The sequence below is a fragment of the Suncus etruscus genome, chromosome 14 (genome assembly GCF_024139225.1).
Source record: "Suncus etruscus isolate mSunEtr1 chromosome 14, mSunEtr1.pri.cur, whole genome shotgun sequence".
Classification (NCBI taxonomy): Eukaryota; Metazoa; Chordata; class Mammalia; order Eulipotyphla; family Soricidae; genus Suncus; species Suncus etruscus.
This window is the reverse complement of record NC_064861.1, coordinates 95,537,206-95,554,359: the sequence shown is the minus strand read 5'-3', so window position 1 is coordinate 95,554,359 and position 17,154 is coordinate 95,537,206. Positions and strand designations below refer to the sequence as shown.

The 17,154-nt window shown below is 46.3% G+C and overlaps 2 protein-coding genes across 2 annotated transcripts in view; one reads left to right on the top strand and one right to left on the bottom strand.

The window, feature by feature from the left end:
- The window catches only part of LOC126028684 (leukocyte immunoglobulin-like receptor subfamily A member 6), a 151,770-nt gene that overhangs the window by 117,094 nt on the left and 17,522 nt on the right, over positions 1-17,154 (top strand). The window lies entirely within an intron of this gene.
- LOC126028067 (40S ribosomal protein S9-like) lies at positions 2,739-9,734 on the bottom strand. The gene is made up of 3 exons (XM_049787113.1): positions 9,638-9,734; positions 3,901-4,087; positions 2,739-2,916 (listed from the first exon to the last, which is right to left on the bottom strand). The coding sequence occupies exons 1-3, from the start codon at positions 9,732-9,734 to the stop codon at positions 2,739-2,741; spliced, it is 462 nt and encodes a 153-aa protein (XP_049643070.1).

Sequence of the window (17,154 nt, the reverse complement as noted above, 5' to 3'; positions counted from 1 at the left end):
TTCTCCTCCTTCTCTTTTTTTGCCACCACCACCGCCAGGCTGGACACCAGAAGTCGAGTGAGTGGGGGTGAGGCAACCCAAGGGTCCCTGCCCCGAGCCCCTTCCCCGTCCAGAAATATGGCCCAGGTGACAGCTATGGGGGGACAATGGCCGGGGGTACAGAGACCTCAGTACCTGGGGCAGGGCAGGACTGCTGGCTGGAGACATCTCAGGGAAACCATCAGAACACGTTCCATTTCCTCTCCCCACAGACATCGCTGTCACCCACACACACAGTCTGAGGATGGGGCGCAGTTGAACCCCCAGGTGAGCCTGTGCTGGCTGAGTTCTGCCCAGTTCTCCCCGGGGTCCCCTTCTCCCCACAACTCCGGCTGTCAGAGGACCCCACTGAGCTTGGGCTCTGGACCTAGAGATGCACCCTGACCCCTCCCCTGCCTCCTGGTTTTTGGGCCACACCTGGCGACATTCAGGAGTTACTCCTGGCTATGTGCTCAGAAATTGCTCCTGGCTTGGGGGCCATAGGGACACTGGGGGATCAAACCGTGTGGTCTCTCAGAGGTTAGCACATGCAAAGCAAATAGCTTATTGCTTGAGCCACTGCTCCAGCCCCTTTTACTGCTTTGTCTTAATCAATTTACACAAACACTTAAAATAATTTAAAGGGTTTTATTTTTTTTTTCTTTGCTTCCGTGGTCACACTGGGTGGCGCTCCAGGGTTCCTCCTGGCTCTGCACCCAGAAATCGATCCTGGCAGGTTCAGGGGACCATATTGGATGCCAGGAACCGAACCCTAAGTCCATTCCGGGTCGGCCACATGCAAGGCAAATGCCCTGCTGCTATCCTATTACTCTAGCCTGTCCTGTGTATTTTTTTTTTTTTTTTTGGTTTTGGTTTTGGTTTTTGGGCCACACCTGGCGACATTCAGGAGTTACTCCTGGCTATGTGCTCAGAAATTGCTCCTGGCTTGGGGGCCATAGGGACACTGGGGGATCAAACCGTGTGGTCTCTCAGAGGTTAGCACATGCAAAGCAAATAGCTTATTGCTTGAGCCACTGCTCCAGCCCCTTTTACTGCTTTGTCTTAATCAATTTACACAAACACTTAAAATAATTTAAAGGGTTTTATCATTCTCTGTATTTGGAGGTGTGTTGAGCCCCTCTGAGATCCTTCGGTGCTGAGGTAACCCCTAGCACTGCTCAGGTGATCCTACGTGGCGCCAGGAATCACAGTGGGTCAGCCCATGAAGCAAAGCTACTTAACCTTTGCTCTCTCTGGCCCAAAGTTTTCTAAAAAATCATCACATTAGCAAGTCTGAAAAATGCACTGGAAGGTCTCAGCATTTGGGACTCGGGGTTGTCTATTATTCGTCTCACTGTTTTTTCTCCAGGTGGATATAAACAATGAAGAACCCCAGGGAGTGACGTATGCCCAGGTGAACCTTGCAAGGCTCAGGCAGCAAGTAAGCACTTCTCTATCAGGCTAGTGGTTGGCACAAAATGAACAGATGGGTAGAAGGGCTGGCACAAAAGATAAACCAATGGTTAGAGACTTCCGACGTTGTTCCATGTCAGCTACATACCACTACCCCTTCTTCTGTTCCAGGCTGCACCCAAAGACCCTCAGGATGTGACCTATGCCGAGCTGAACCACCTTGCCCTCAGAAGGCAGCCAACAGCCGCTTCCTCACCAGAAGAGCTCCCCGAAAACCATAGTGTCTGCGCATCTCTGGCCATTCACTAGCACAGGACCAGAGGGGGCCTGGGGAGCGGGAGCCTATGGATCTTCACACTGCTCAGGTGCCAAAGGCAAGGCCATGGCAGGACAAACACCCCCAGAACTGAGAACTGTATCTTCAGATATGGGGGGGGGGGTGCTACTACACTAAAACTGCTTCCACAGCCGGCTAACAAATTGCAGACTCTTTGGTATCTGGTAACTAAATCCAACTGCAGATTTCACAGCTAACTCTGAGGGCCATAGGAAGCTGCCATCAAGACCTTCTCATGGGGTTGTCAGCAAGGCCTGCTCCAACCCCTACAAAGATCTAAAATTTGATGGGTTCAAGCTGAGAGTCATGAACCCTCACTTCTGGCCACAATAAGGGAGGCTGTAGGCTCTGAGATTTCCCAAGCCACTTCCTCTTCTGCCTGACATGGTTTCTCATTTGAGAATGGGAAGCAGGCCCCAGGACTAAAATAATCCCTGAGTATCAGAAAAACCCCAAAGCAGACTGGTCCGTGGAGCCATATTTGACAGTACTGATGGGGTAGTCAGCACTCAGGCTTGAAGAAAGTTGTATTGACCTGGACCTCCACTGTACAATACATTGGCTCTGCCACACCCAAACCCCATCTTGGGCCTTTAGCACTAATCCATAATGCAAACTGACTTGATTCCACTAATTGTGCTTCAAGATTTGCTAACACACAATAAAAATCACTTTAAGGGACGGGAATGGATCTCATCTCTGTGGGCTACTCCCAACTCTTCCCCATCTCACCCTTACTTCCACAAAGAAATATGCCCTTTCCTCCCTATGCCTAGGAATGACCCTCCCATCCTAGATGACTGACACAGTCAAGATGCTTGTGCCCTCCTGTGGTGGTGAGTCAGGGAGTGTGGTTATGTGCCAGCAGCAAAAATGAACATCAGGAGACACAATTCCAAAGCCTTGGTCTGTTTTATTTTCTGGATGGAAACTAGACACTCCCCACTGATAGGAAGCGAGAGACGGGGGCTTAATCCTCTTCCTTGTCATCATCAGCTCCAGCCCCTCCCTGGTCCTTCTTGGCGTTCTTCCTCTTTACGAGGCCCGAGCATCCACCCCCATACAGGGAGCGGAGTGAGAAGGCAATGTGCTTCTGTGAGTCCAGGCAGACAATGAAGGAGGGAATGCTCACCACCTTCTTGTGGACCCTGGGGGGACAGTGGGGATGGCATGAGGACTCCACAAGGCCCCACCCATCCTATTCTCTGCTGTTGCTGCCTGGCAGCCTTAAGGGCCTCAGAAGGAATGACAGGGGCCAATGATAGGACAGGGGGTAGGGTAGGGCATCTGCCTTGTACTCAGCCAACCCAGGTTCCATCCTCAGCATCCCATATAGTCCCCCGAGCCGGTCAGGAATCATTTCTAAGTGCAAAGCTAGGAGTAACACTGAGTCCCATTGGACTGGCCCAAAAAAACTTCAAAAGGGGAGGACAGCAAGAAATAAAACAAAGTGTGATGCTGGCCATGAAATTTTGGTGGCCGGATTTTTTTTTTATTCTAACAACACCAGAATGACATAAAGGTCCATAGACCCAGAAGTAGCAACAGAGATCAAGTTGGCTAAAGTCAGCTCAAAAAAAGCTAATGACTGCCTGCACGTAAATTCCCAGAGTTGGTGAAGGGCAAAGGCAGGAACTCAGTTTGCAGTGTTCCACTCACTACTGCAGCTCCAGGTACCAGGGCCCAGTTCACAGGAAAGGCCCAAAGGCAACCAAGCCCCACTTGGCTTGGACCGCAGCACAACAGCAGAGCCAGTGGGACCTGCTATCCATTGGGTAACAAGAGGTCTACATGTCACCAGCAGGACCCAAGCAGAGCCACGCACCCCCACTACGGAAGTAAGGTCCCGACTAACCAACACATCGAGAGCTGATTACTTGTCCTGCTGCCCGCATGCTGGTAAAAGCCTACGTAAGGTGTACGGTTCAGGCCACAGTGATCCTTCCGCTAGGCTACAGCGGAGTGGGAGGATGTGATGCTGCCCCAACTTCCACAACAGTTTTATTTGTTTACCTGTACCCTCAAGAGCTCAAACCTTTCAACTCCAAAAGCTGTGTGAGAGAGAGTCACTTAGTGAGGCCAGGCTCCAAGCAGACACGGTTGGGGGAGCTCCAAGAAGCCCATGCCTGTACCTGATGTGGCGCTGGCGGATGAGCACACGACCATGGTGGATGGACTTGGCCAGGCCCAGCTTGAAGACCTGCGCCTGCAGGCGCCGCTCCAAGAAATCCTCGATCTTGAGGCCCAAAATGTAATCCAACTTCATCTTGCCTTTTTCCAGCATGCCAATGCAGACCAGCTGCCACAACAGGGCATTACCTGCCAAGAGGGGCACACTCTGACCTCAGTCACAACTCAAGTGATGAAACCCAACAGGCTAAAACAGTATTGAGAGCCAGGGTGTTTGTGCACTAGGTAGGACACTTGGATTGTATTCAGCGGACTGGGAATTGTGCAGATTATTTCAGGCGTCCTGGGCAAACTGAGTATGAGACATGCAAGGTATGGCCCAAACCCTTGTCCCATGCACTATAAAGCTCAAATCTAAAGATTTTAGAACTAGTCAAGAAGGGAAGGTGCCTCCCTTGTATGTGGCCAACCCAGGTTCCATCGCTGGTATTCCATATGATCGCTAGAGTCCACAAAGAATGGTCTCCACACCAAATAAACAACAAATTAAAATGAAGATTTCCAAAAAAAATTTCAATTTAGTGATACATTGTCTGATCTAGATATTAAGGGACAGACTTACTGGCTAAAATTTTATACAGTGTAATCAGAGTGTACTTAATTTTAAATGTTTGACATTGGTGTTGAAGTGAAGTGATAACAGTAAATATGGTACTTGCTATACATGTGGCCAACTCAGGTTAATACCAAGCCTTTATTACTCCCCTCTCCCAATTTTCTGTTTTGCTCACCTTGAGAGGCAGACCTTCCCACATCTGGGAGGGGTCTCTGGCTTCTTGCTTTGCTCACCAGGAGGATAGAGGGAGATTCAGAAGGGGGATTGAGAGAGGATTCAGCAAGATTAGTGACTGACAGAGACAGATTTGAATGCAGGGCTACTTATGGAGCTGGCTTAAAAGGTTTAAAAAGATTAGTAGAACACACATGGCTAAGGCCCTAATAAAGTTGATGTCTCCTTGAACCTGACTGTGATTATTTCCTCGATGCCACCCAGAAAACACCAGCTGGTGGGGGTTGCAGGCATATGGCCCGGTCCAGCAGAGAAAGACCACACCCTCCATCCATCTCACAATCCTCCACTACCATCAAGAACTTTATAATTAATATTTAATTCAACATTTTGGCACCCTAACATTGATTTAAACCCTGAACAGATAAGACCACGATGATGGTGAGATTCCTTTTCTTGTGCTTGATTTTGGCTCTTTTCAGCTGGAGTGATCCTAAAAGCCTGGGCCACCATGTGGAGCCTTTTCTAAACATGGCAGAGTCCCCTTCTGGGGTAAGAAGGGCCAGCAAAGGAGAAAAGGTGAAAGCTTGAATCACCTCCATCCGAGGCCCATGACTGAGATTTTTCCACAAAAAGTTTTTTTCCAAGGACTTCAGCCTTCTCAGATATTGATGGAGAGCCATGATTGGAAAAGGACCAGGAAAAATGTCTTCATTAAAAAGGACTGATTTCTCTGGATTAAGACTTTAGCCTAGACACTAATTTGAATTTGAAGCTACAGACTTTGGATTCAGATGCCCATAGTTGCTTTCAGCAGCGGCAGCGACATCGGCAAGCTGCAGCTTCAGAGAAGCTCCGGACCAGGCAAGTTGAACCGTGTGGCTCCCGCCCGGACTTGTCTGTGGGACCCAGAATTCCATGGAAGTAAAGCCACGTGGTTAACAGCCTGGGAGAAGCCAAGAGTCTGGAAAACTGGAGTTAGGTGATGGGATAAATTGGGGAAGTCCACAGTGTATTTACGTTTAGACAATTTGTTGTGGGATAAAAAATTTAAAAAGGACATAGAGGGGCCAGGCGGTGGCGCTAGAGGTAAGGTGCCTGCCTTGCCTGCGCTAGCCTTGGATGAACCGCGGTTCGACCCCCCGGTTTCCCATATGGTCCCCCAAGCCAGGAGCGACTTCTGAGCTCATAGCCAAGAGTAACCCCTGAGCGTTACTGGGTGTGGCCCAAAAACCAAAAAAAAAAAAAAAAGGACATAGAAAACAGCAAATCCAGCTGAAATTTTGATTTAAAACTGCTACATTAACTTTGTTTTAGGTGTATTTCTTGATCTAAGTTATTGTGTTGCTGATTTACATGTGCTTTATAGTTTTCCATAATTAATGTTTCCAACTGCATGATGTTTTATTGTGTTCTTTAATGTAGTAACCTGTTTTCAAAAATGTATATTCTGTATAAATGTTCTTGTAATTTTGTTTAGAGAAACGATAATGTTGGGGCTGGCGAGGTGGCACTAGAAGTAAGGTGTCTGCCTTGCAAGCGATAGCCAAGGAAGGACCATGGTTTGATCCCCCATCATCCCATATGATACCCCAAAGCCAGGGGCAATTTCTGAGCACTTAGCGAGGAGTAACCCCTGAGCATCAAACAGGTGTGGCCCGAAAAATAAACAAAAAAAATCTAGAGAAACGATAATAAATAGAAGCAGGAAGTTTCAGGGAAAAGTGCTTGGTTAAATAGCATTAAGTATGAAAGATTAAATAATAGGAACAAGAAATTTCCAGAAGGGGCCGGAGAGATAGCATGGAGGTAAGGCGTTTGCCTTTCATGCAGGAGGTCATCGGTTCGAATCCCAGCGACCCATATGGTCCCCTGTGCCTGCCAGGAGCAATTTCTGAGCCTGGAGCCAGGAATAACCCCTGAGCACTGCCAGGTGTGACAGAAAGAAAGAAAGAAAGAAAGAAAGAAAGAAAGAAAGAAAGAAAGAAAGAAAGAAAGAAAGAAAGACAGAAAGAAAGAAAGAAAGAAAGAAAGAAAGAAAGAAAGAAAGAAAGAAAGAAAGAAAGAAAGAAAGAAAGAAAGAAAGAAAGAAAGAAAGAAAGAAAGAAAGAAAGAAAGAAAGAAAGAAAGAAAAGAAAAGAAATTTTCAGGAAATAAGCATTAATTTTAAGAGAATTTTAGGGCCGGGCGGTGGCGCTAAAGGTAAGGTGCCTGCCTTGCCTGCGCTAGCCTTGGACGGACCGCGGTTTGATCCCCCGGTGTCCCATATGGTCCCCCAAGCCAGGAGCAACTTCTGAGCACATAGCCAGGAGTAACCCCTGAGCGTTACCGGGTGTGGCCCAAAAAAACAAAAAAAAAAAAAAAGAGAGAATTTTAAGCTACACGTATATTTTCCAGAAAACTTATATTTTTGGGAAAGGGTGATATGTTAACATTCACTTGAGATTTTGTGACCTTTGGGAATATTAAGGTTTCCACCATTGGTGAAAGGCAGAAGCCAGGAAAACAAAGGTTAATCTATGCTCTTTTAAAAGAAAGGGGCAGATATTACTCCCCTCCTCCAATTTCCTATTTTGCTCACCTTGAGAGGCAGGCCTGCCCACATCTGGAGGGGGTCTTTGGCTTTCTGTTTTGCTCACCAGGAGGATAGAGGGTATTCAGAAGAAGGATTGAGAGAGGATTCAGCAAGAGAGGTGGCTGGTAGAGAAAGATTTCAATGCAGGGCTACTTATGAAGCTGGCTTAAAGGTTTAAAAAGCTTAGGAGCCACACATAGTGGCTTAGGCCTTAATAAAGTTGATGTCTCCTAGAACCAGACTGCCTGTGGATGATTTCCTCACCACCACCCTGAGATTTCCTACTGGAGGGGGTTGCAGGCGCGTGGGCCAAGCCAGCAGAGAAAGACCTCACCCTCCATCCATCTTACCGTCATCCAGCCCCATCCGGAATCAATGATTAGTATGTTTTTCAACAATCCTTTACCAGAGCCATGAGCACAGCTTGTAATAACTCCACCAAAAAAAGGTATTTCAGTGTTACTATTATTTTAAGAGTAAGTGTTGAATTAACTTTTGTTCAAATTATCATCTTCCAGTATTTGACAAAGTATAGGTTGCAATTACTTTTGAAATAAATCTTCTCTAGGTTGTTTATAGAACACACACTAAATTAAGCCATAGTATGTCCCTTCATTTGGATTCTTCTCAGATATTTGGTAGTTTAAAAAAGTAAAAATTCTAATCTGTATAAAAAATATCAAGAAAAAGACATTCTAACAAAGCAACCTCCAAGTATCTTAATCTGTGATGAAACCCTTTCCCATTGCAGAAAATGACATTTACTCCACTCAGTGCAGGCAAATCTTTAACTTTAGACTCAAGGAACCTTCTAGGAGCCTGAATTCAACTAAGTAGAAATGACCAGATGGAAACAGACAATCGATGAGAGTCAGTACCAGGACAGTGCTTCAGATTCACCTCCGGTTTCAGGTTAATTGGCTACATTTACTAGAAAGCTTCCACCTTGGTTAGAGCTAGAGCTACTAACTTCCACTTCTGTATGGGAACCAAGACTACATGGACACTCATCTTGGCCTGGCATCGCTGTCATGTGACTGACATCTGGCCAGACTTGAATCTCACAGTTCCCCTTCACTCAAATAAAAATACCTACTACCAGTTTCAATGGATTGGAATTCCAGTCTTTGTCTATCCTCAAGTATATTGTGAATATTTTTGTTCTGGAGCACCCCAGCAAGTCTTCATCTAAAAACCTCCCCTGAAGGACCAGAGTAACAGCACAGCAGAAGGACTTTTGCCTTGCACAGGACTCCCAGCATCCTATATGGTCCCTCAAGCCTGCCAAGAGAGATTTCTGAACACAGAGCCAGGAGTAACTCCTGAGCACCGCCAGGTGTGGGTCACCCTAAAAAACACTTCGCTGAGGGTCCAGAATGGTAGCACAGTGGTAGGGCATTTTCCTTGTATGCAGCTAACCCAGGAAAGATGCGGGTTTGATCCCCAGTATCCCTTATGTTTCCCAGAGCCTGTCAGGAGCAATTTCTGAGCACAGAGACAGGAGTAACCCCAAAATAACACAGGGTGTGGCCACTCCCAAAAATACATTTATAAACCTCTGGTGAAATGTTCCTAACTTCCCCCTTTTAAGATAATTGCACACTTTGCTATACTTAGCTGCCCCAGCAGACATGCCAGAAATCATGCTACACTGCTAGCATCAGCACACACTGTGCTAGACCTTATTGACTGGTCTGACCATTTGACTGTGTTCTCCTCCAAGCCAGCAGTCAACTTTAGCTCTACATTCTGAGTAAGGAAAATCTACACACATAAGGTGTAAAGTGATCTGGCATTTTCTCAACCACGTGATCCCTTTTAGTAATGACAAATTAGGGGTCGGATTCATAGCACAGCAGGAGGGCATTTGCCTTGCATGCAGCTGACACTGGGTCAATTCCCAGTGTACTAGATGGTCCCCTGAACCAGGAGTAATTTCTGACTGTAGAGCCAGGAGTAACCAACTGAGTATGACCCAAAAGCCAAAAATAATAATAATGGCAAATTAGAAGACTACTGCTCACTGACATGAACATCAATCGCCAGGAACCCTAGGAGACTTCCCAGGATGGAAAGCGGTTCCTGCCTCCCATCCTTTGAAGAGACGACACAGGTCCTACTCATCCAGGGTTACAACTCCCTAGTGGCCTTGTGGATCTTGGCCAGAGTGAACTTGACCCTGCAGACCTCACGCTTGTTCTGAAGCCCATATTCGCTTGCAACGGATGTGACAGGGTGTAAGGGGCAACAGGCTTGGGGTCTAAACGGAGATGGGGGGCCTCGAGTGCCCTAGAGCCTAAAAGCAAATGGGAAATAGTGAGAAAACCAAACCTCACCACCTAGTGAACGAACCAGTCTCTCCCGAGCCACTCACCCCTCAGCTTCAACTCATGGTCGAGGCACGATTCCTCAAAGGGCCTCCACGAGGTCACATAAGTCTTGTGACAGACCCAGCTCCTGGCCATGGGCATGTTGGTTCCACTGGTCTAACTCTGCTGAGGGAATCTCTAGCCGGCAACATCCCCAGAATCTTGGCCAGACCTGCCCAATTACTATCCATTCTGCAACTTCTCTCCCATACTCATTTTAGTCTCTGTTTTGTTGAGATACATGGAGATATTTTCTCAAGTCCCCAAAGTAGGAAATGTACCCCTGGTTACAAAACCCTCTCATTGAACAGGACAGCAAAGCTCAAGGTGGATTTCCAAGGGAGACATGGACCCACAATGGCTCATGTGCTGGTCTCTCCTGTGTATGATCTGGCTCGCATGAGCTTTTTCTTCTCTACAATATGCAGCAGATGCCAGTTAACAAGCTCAATTGGTCTGCAAGAAAAAAGTGAGGTCCTCTCTCTCTCTCTCTCTCTCTCTCTCTCTCTCTCTCTCTCTCTCTCTCTCTCTCTCTCTCTCTCTCTCTCTCTCTCTTTCTCTCTCATATTTTGGGTCACACTCGGAAGCGCTCAGGGGTTATTCCAGGCTTTTTACTCAAGAATTGCATAATGGGGGACCATTATGAATGCTGAAGTTCAAAATACTGTTTGACTTGAATCAGCTGCATGCAAGGCAAATACTCTACGACTGTGATATCTTTCCAGGTGTCGAGTGAGGTTCTCTCCCATGTTGGCATGGTTAGGTGTTCTGAAATCCAAACTCTCCAATTCTGACCCCGAACAGTAATGAGATGGGTTTCAGCCAGAAAGCATTCTGCAAAACAATCAAGCACACACTAAACAAAAGAAAATACTTTACAAATTCCCACGTTACCCTAACTCCAGTCCACAGATCACCCTGCTAGCAGTTGCATCAGGAAATTTCAGGAATGAAAGACATGCTTCCTCTTCAGTCCTTGCCTTTTTTCTATGAAGAAAGGTCACACCTAGAAGGTGGAACCATTCGATTTCACTATCAATCAGACATGCTGCATTCATAAAATCCAATGAGAAGGGGGCCGGGCGGTGGCGCTGGAGGTAAGGTGCCTGCCTTGCCTGCGCTAACCTAGGACGGACCGCGGTTCGATCCCCCGGCGTCCCATATGGTCCCCCAAGAAGCCAGGAGCAACTTCTGAGCGCATAGCCAGGAGTAACCCCTGAGCCTCACAGGGTGTGGCCCAAAAACCAAAAAAAAAAAAAATCCAATGAGAAAACACGTGGGAGTTGATTGACATAGAGATAGACAAATCCCGTAATCCCACAAGTTGTTTCTTTTGTGTTGTTGTTCGTTTTGGTTTTGGGCTCACACCCGGAAACTCTTAGGGGTTTCTCATGGCTCTATGCTCAGAAATCGCTCCTGGCAGGCTCAGGGAACCATATGGGATGCCGAGATTTGAACCAACATCTTCTGCATGCAAGGCAAACGCCCTGCCTCCATGCTATCTCTCCGGTCCTGTTGTCATTTCTTTATTAGCCAAAAACTTTTGGGGCTGGAGAGATGGCACAGTGGTAGAGTGGTAGGCCATTTGCCTTGCATGAAGCTGATCCAGGATGGACGGTAGTTCAAATCTCGGCATCCCATTTGAACCTGCTAGCCTGCCAAGGGCGATTTCTGAGCATAGAGCCAATAGTAACACTGAGCACTGCCAGGTGTGGCCCAAAAACAAAACCAAAAAAAAAAAAAAAAAGCTGCTAAGGCATATGGATTGACTCTTTCCCTACACCTGAGCACTTCCTGTGTGAAATCGTAGGTTGAGTGTTCCACAGTCCCCAGTGAGGGAAAGAGATCCCATGTCTCCAATTCAGGTAAGACCAGCAACGCGAATCTGGTTGCAATTCCATTGCACGAAATAAGCCACACATGATTGGAAAAGTAGCAGGCCAGGAACTCAAACTGCAAACTGTACACCCCCAAACCAGCCACTTCATCAAGTACAATGACGAGCCAAGATGGCAACTTCTCCTCCAGGCATTCCAGGCATTCTTTTTATTGGGAAAACAAGAGCAGGAAATAGGCCAAATGACAACTGGCTAGTTGGGGCCAGAGAGATAGCACAGTGTTAGGGCGTTTGCCTTTAATGAGGCCAAAACCAGGAGAGAATTAGTTCGATTCCTGGCATCCCATAAGTTCCAACAGCCTGCCTGCCAGGGGTGATTTCTGAGTGCAGAGCCAGGAGTAACCCCTGAACGCCACTGGGTGTGGGCCAGAAGCCAATCAATAAATCAATCAATAAAAAAGTTTTTTAAGAAAAGAAAACTGGAGGGCCCGAGCGGAGAGCAGACCGGGTGAGTCCCCACTCCCCACGTGGGTGCCCTAGACCCGCACCTTCCGGTGCCACCCCAAGCACCCCGCCCCAGGGACCCCAGGCCTGAGCGGAGAGTGGACCGGATGAGTCCCCATTCCCCACGTGGGCGCCTTAGACCTGCGCCTGCTGCCACCACCCCAAGTGCCCTGCCCCAGAGACCTCAGGCCCAAAAACAGAGAGCAGATCAGGTGAGTCCCCACTTCCCACAAGGGTGCCTGAGACCTGCATCCCAGCCAGAGCAGAGTGTAGGAGGGGTGAGGAGAACCCTGCACCTGGCTAGACCATTAGACTTGGTGAGATTGGGCCTGCCACCTGGACCTTTGGGTGACCTAAAGCAGCCTACCCCCCTGAGCCCCGGAGTGGACCTGGGACTCCCCAAGGGCTGAGGGCCTTGGCCGGAAGGGTTTGGCTGATGGAATTTCTTCGGCCGATGCCCAGAGGGGGCGGAACTCCATTGACTTCCAGATAGGGGAGGGAGGACAGAGGGCTAGGCCCAACAGCGCCCTCAACCATTGTGGCCAAGAGCAGAAGTGCACCGACTGGCAAGAATAGGGAGAGGGAATAGACTAGACCCACTGAAGGAAGTGGCAGAGCTGACTCCCAGGTGTGTGTGTGTGGGGGGGGGGGGGGGGTGTTTGGAAGGAGCTAGGCTCAACAGCGCCCTCCACCATTGTGGCCAGGAGAGGAACTGCAGAGCTGGCAACAAAAGAGAAAAGCAAGGGATCAGGCCACATAAAGAGCACAGGAGGAGCAGAACCTCAGCGAGCTCATCCAACAGACCCCTCTAGAACCACGCTCAGGAAGGGGACCCATCCCCACGCCACAGGGGGCCAAAGCAGGCTGAATTTGGAAGGCACTGCATTACAAGCCACACCAATAAATGCAAAGAAATATGGGTAAATCAAGGAGAACACTAACATCTGGAGACACGGAGACAAGCCCTAGCAAATTTCCAAGTCCACCAAAACACAAATATCCATTGGAAGAAGACCTAAAAGCAGCCATGAGAAAGGAAATGCAAGAATTGATAGCCACCAAACACAAGAAATCCATGAAGGAACAAATCAGCCAAATTAAAGAACTCTCAAAGAATATGAGAGATTCCATACAAAGGGAAATGAAGGAGTTAAAAGACACCATAGCAAGTCAAATGAGCATGATCACACAGATGGAGAAGCATATTGAAGAACTCGAACGAAAACTGCAAACAAAAAACGACCAAGAAACCAGCAAGGAAATAAAAGGCAAAGCGCTAGAAGGAAAAGTCCAGTATCTAATAAACAAGGACAAAAGAAATAACCTGGGCCCGGAGAGATAGCACAGTGGCGTTTGCCTGCAAACAGCCGATCCAGGACCAAAGGTGGTTGGTTCAAATCCCGGTGTCCCATATGGTCCCCCGTGCCTGCCAGGAGCTATTTCTGAGCAGACAGCCAGGAGTAACCCCTGAGCACTGCCGGGTGTGACCCAAAAACCAAAAAAAAAAAAAAAAAAAAGAAATAACCTAAGAATCGTGGGTATACCAGAAGGGGAGGAAATAGGAAAAGGGGAAGAACAAGTAGTCAGAGAAATAACACAAAACTTTCCCACCCTCTGGAAAGAAAATTCAGTGCAAATCCAGGAAGTGAAGAGAGTCCCTAACAAAATAGACCCTAATAAACCAACACCAAGACATATAGTAATCCAAATGGCAAAAAAAAAAAAAAAAGAGAAAGCAATAAGGGAGAAAAAACCCTCAAATACAAAGGAAGGGACATAAGAATCAACCCAGATCTCCCATTTGAAATAATTCAAGCAAGAAGACAGTGGAACAACATATTTAAATGCCTGAATGAAAGAAATTTCCTAAGATCTTATCTTCTAGGGATAAGACTTCACACTTTTTTTTTGGTTTCTGGGCCACACTCGGCGGTGCTCAAGGGTTACTCCTGGCTGTCTGCTCAGAAATAGCTCCTGGCAGGCATGGGGGACCATATGGGACACCAGGATTCGAACCAACCACGTTTGGTCCTGGATCGGCTGCTTGCAAAGCAAATGCCGCTGTGCTATCTCTCCAGGCCCAAGACCTCACACTTTTTATAACACTAGGGTGCCTCCCATCTTGGACATGTGTCATGTGGATACAACCCAGTCTTCAGGAGATTGGACAGTGTCAGTTCAACTCCAAACCCCAGATCCCAGATGTAGAACTGATACAGCTCTGGGCAACAACTCAAGGAACCAACTCCATTGAGAGAATAATTGCACAGCTCTGGCACTAACTTGTACCAGTTTTGATATGACAACGAGGAAATGACAACTTGACCCAAGACCAAGTTGTCTTATCACCTTACCTAACACTGGATGGAAACCAGAAGATGTACTGTCTTTTGAACAGCGAAAAATAAGAGCACCATGTACAGAAAACTGACTTTGACAGCTGCAACTGGGCAGAACTATCCTTGGGACTGATAAGGAAAACCCTGCCCTAGACTGTGGACCAGAACTCTTATTTAAAAAAAGTATTTCTTATTTCTTATTGCAGAGGCCCAACTTGGACACCAGAGACTGAGCAGAACCCTTAGATCCATAATATCCCATACTTCGGCTTGGGGACTGAATGAAAACAGGGAGCATCTGATACAGAAGATGGTACACAACATTGGTGGAACAGAACCTTTAGAACCGTAAAGACTTCAACCTAGACCCTGTCCTAGGACCTGTACAAATGCCAAGAACGCTGGATACAGTGGGCTCATTGTTTCACCCACAACTGAGAAGAAAGTTTCCTGGCACCACATACAAAGCCCTTGGGATGAGGTAATGAACACCTATGGAGCCAGGGGTTGATTCCATGATGGTATGCTTCAAGGATGTAGAAGCCCCGAATCTCCTAGGCCACGGGAATTCCCATTATCCCCCAATGCTTACTGTGCCTATACAAAAAAAAAGAAAAAAATAGTGGAGGGAACGCCAAACCCTACTACTGCAGCACCCCTTCTTTTTCTTGTTTTGTTTTGATTTGTTAGTTTTTTACTTTATTTTCCTTCTTTTCTCCACTTTTCTCTTCCCTTTTTACTCCTGTGGTTATTATTTGGTGAATTTTTTTTCTTTTCTCATTAGCCGGGTGCATTTTTTTTCTTCTTTTTCTCTTTCTTTTTTTGGTAGTTGTGGCAAATTTTTTTTCTCTTACTTTTTTTTCTTTTTTTCTTTCTTTTTTCTTTTTTTCTTCTTATCCTTTTTTATCACAAACGACAACAGAATAGACGATCTACAACAAGCTATAAAGTGGAGACCAGTTGCACTAGTATTCTGGGGGGAAAGGGAGGGAGATATGAGATGCATGCTGGAAACGGGGGTGGAGGAAGGACAGCACTGGGGTGGGAGTGCCCCTCATTCGTTGTCACTATGTACCATAAATAATGCTGTGAAAAATTAAAATTAAAAAAGAGGGCAGACTAAAAACATTCTCAAACAAAAACGATCTTGCATTATTTGTACAAACAAAACCGATCCTAAATGACCTACTCAGAGACGAATTACACAATCCAAACCCCCGATTGTAACAACAACCACTCTACACAACTGCACAACAGTCCTCTCTGTCAATAATCTCCCTAAATGTTAACAGACTAAACTTTCCCATTAAGAGACACATAGTCGAGAACTGGATTAGAAAACATAAACCAAAGGGAAAAAAAGAAAGAAAATATAGAAAACATAAACCAGATTTCTGCTGCCTGCAAGAAACACACCTACAACTACAGGACAAACACAGGCTTAAAATAAAAAGATGAAAATTAATTATTCAGGATAATAAAAAACAAAAAAGAGCAGGGACAGCCATTCTTATATCAGACCAAATTCCATTCAACCTCAATAAAGTGATCAGGGACAAAGAGGGACATTACATACTGATTAGGGGAACACTAGACTAAGAAATATTAACCCTAATCAATATTTATGCACCTAATGTAGAGCCAGCAAAATATGTGAGACAACTGCTCACAAGCCTGGAGAAACACATGAAGGGCAATGTGATAATTGTAGGAGATTTCAATACTCCACTATCACCACTGGATAGATCCACCAAACAGAAAAACAGCAGAGAGGGCCTGGAGAGATAGCACAGCGGTGTTTGCCTTGCAAACAGCTGACCCAGGACCAAAGGTGGTTGGTTTAAATCCCGGTGTCCCATATGGTCCCCTGTGCCTGCCAGGAGCTATTTCTGAGCAGACAGCCAGGAGTCACCCCTGAGCAACGCCGGGTGTGACCCAAAAACCAAAAAAAAAAAAAAAAAAAACAGGGAAATAAGAGCCCTAAATAAAAAATTTAAAGTATCTAGGGCTAATAGACTTATATAGGACCCTCCATCCCCAGAAAGCAGAATACACATTCTTCTCAAGCCCACATGGAACCTTCTCCAGAATAGGTCATGTCCTAGGATACAAATCTAACATATATAAGATTACAAATGTAAGGATCATTAGAAGCACCCTATCAGATCACTATGCAACAGAGGTCAAAATTGACTACAAGAAGAAGCATCCTGGGGCCGGGCGGTGGCGCTAAAGGTAAGGTGTCTGCCTTGCCAGCACTAGCCTAGGACGGACCGTGGTTCGATCCCCCGGTGTCCCATATGGTCCCCCAAGCCAGGAGCGACTTCTGAGCGCATAGCCAGGAGTAACCCCTGAGCGTCAAACGAGTGTGGCCCAAAAAAAAAAAAGAAGAAGAAGAAGAAGAAGCATCCCTGTTCTCATAATTAAAAATTTAAAAAATTAAATAAAAAAAAAGAAATAAGAGTCCCCTTAAGTTACCAAACCTGAGTTGAGCATACAGCAAGATGGTTTGGAGGAGAAATAACTCAAAGATGAAAAAAGAACATAGAAAAAATATCAGTATACCAATGGGATATGAGACCATTTTACAAATTATTCCTACCTAGGACAATGATTTCTCAGGCATAGAAGATAACTAGTGGGAAATATATTTTACAATTGGAAAAAGAGTTCACCAGTGTCAGATTAGGAATTTAAGTAAGACTTAGGCCTGGTATTTTTTTAATACTTTGTGACTATAAATGGGAAAGAAGACTTTTTGGAAAGCTTGTAGCCCTGGAGGTCTAGAGATTGTAGGCTTCAGTCCATCTTTGTTTACAGGGCAGAGGCAGAAGCATGGACT

What these genes read in the sequence shown, in the direction of transcription:
- LOC126028067 (XM_049787113.1), bottom strand. Translation starts at nt 9,734, where the DNA reads ATGCCCATGGCCAGGAGCTGGGTCTGTCACAAGACTTATGTGACCTCG. An exon ending in CCATGAGTTGAAGCTGAGGG is followed by an intron (nt 4,088 to 9,637) that starts GTGAGTGGCTCG and finishes CCCTCTTGGCAG; the next exon opens with GTAATGCCCTGTTGTGGCAG. An exon ending in ATCCGCCAGCGCCACATCAG is followed by an intron (nt 2,917 to 3,900) that starts GTACAGGCATGG and finishes CTGTCCCCCCAG; the next exon opens with GGTCCACAAGAAGGTGGTGA.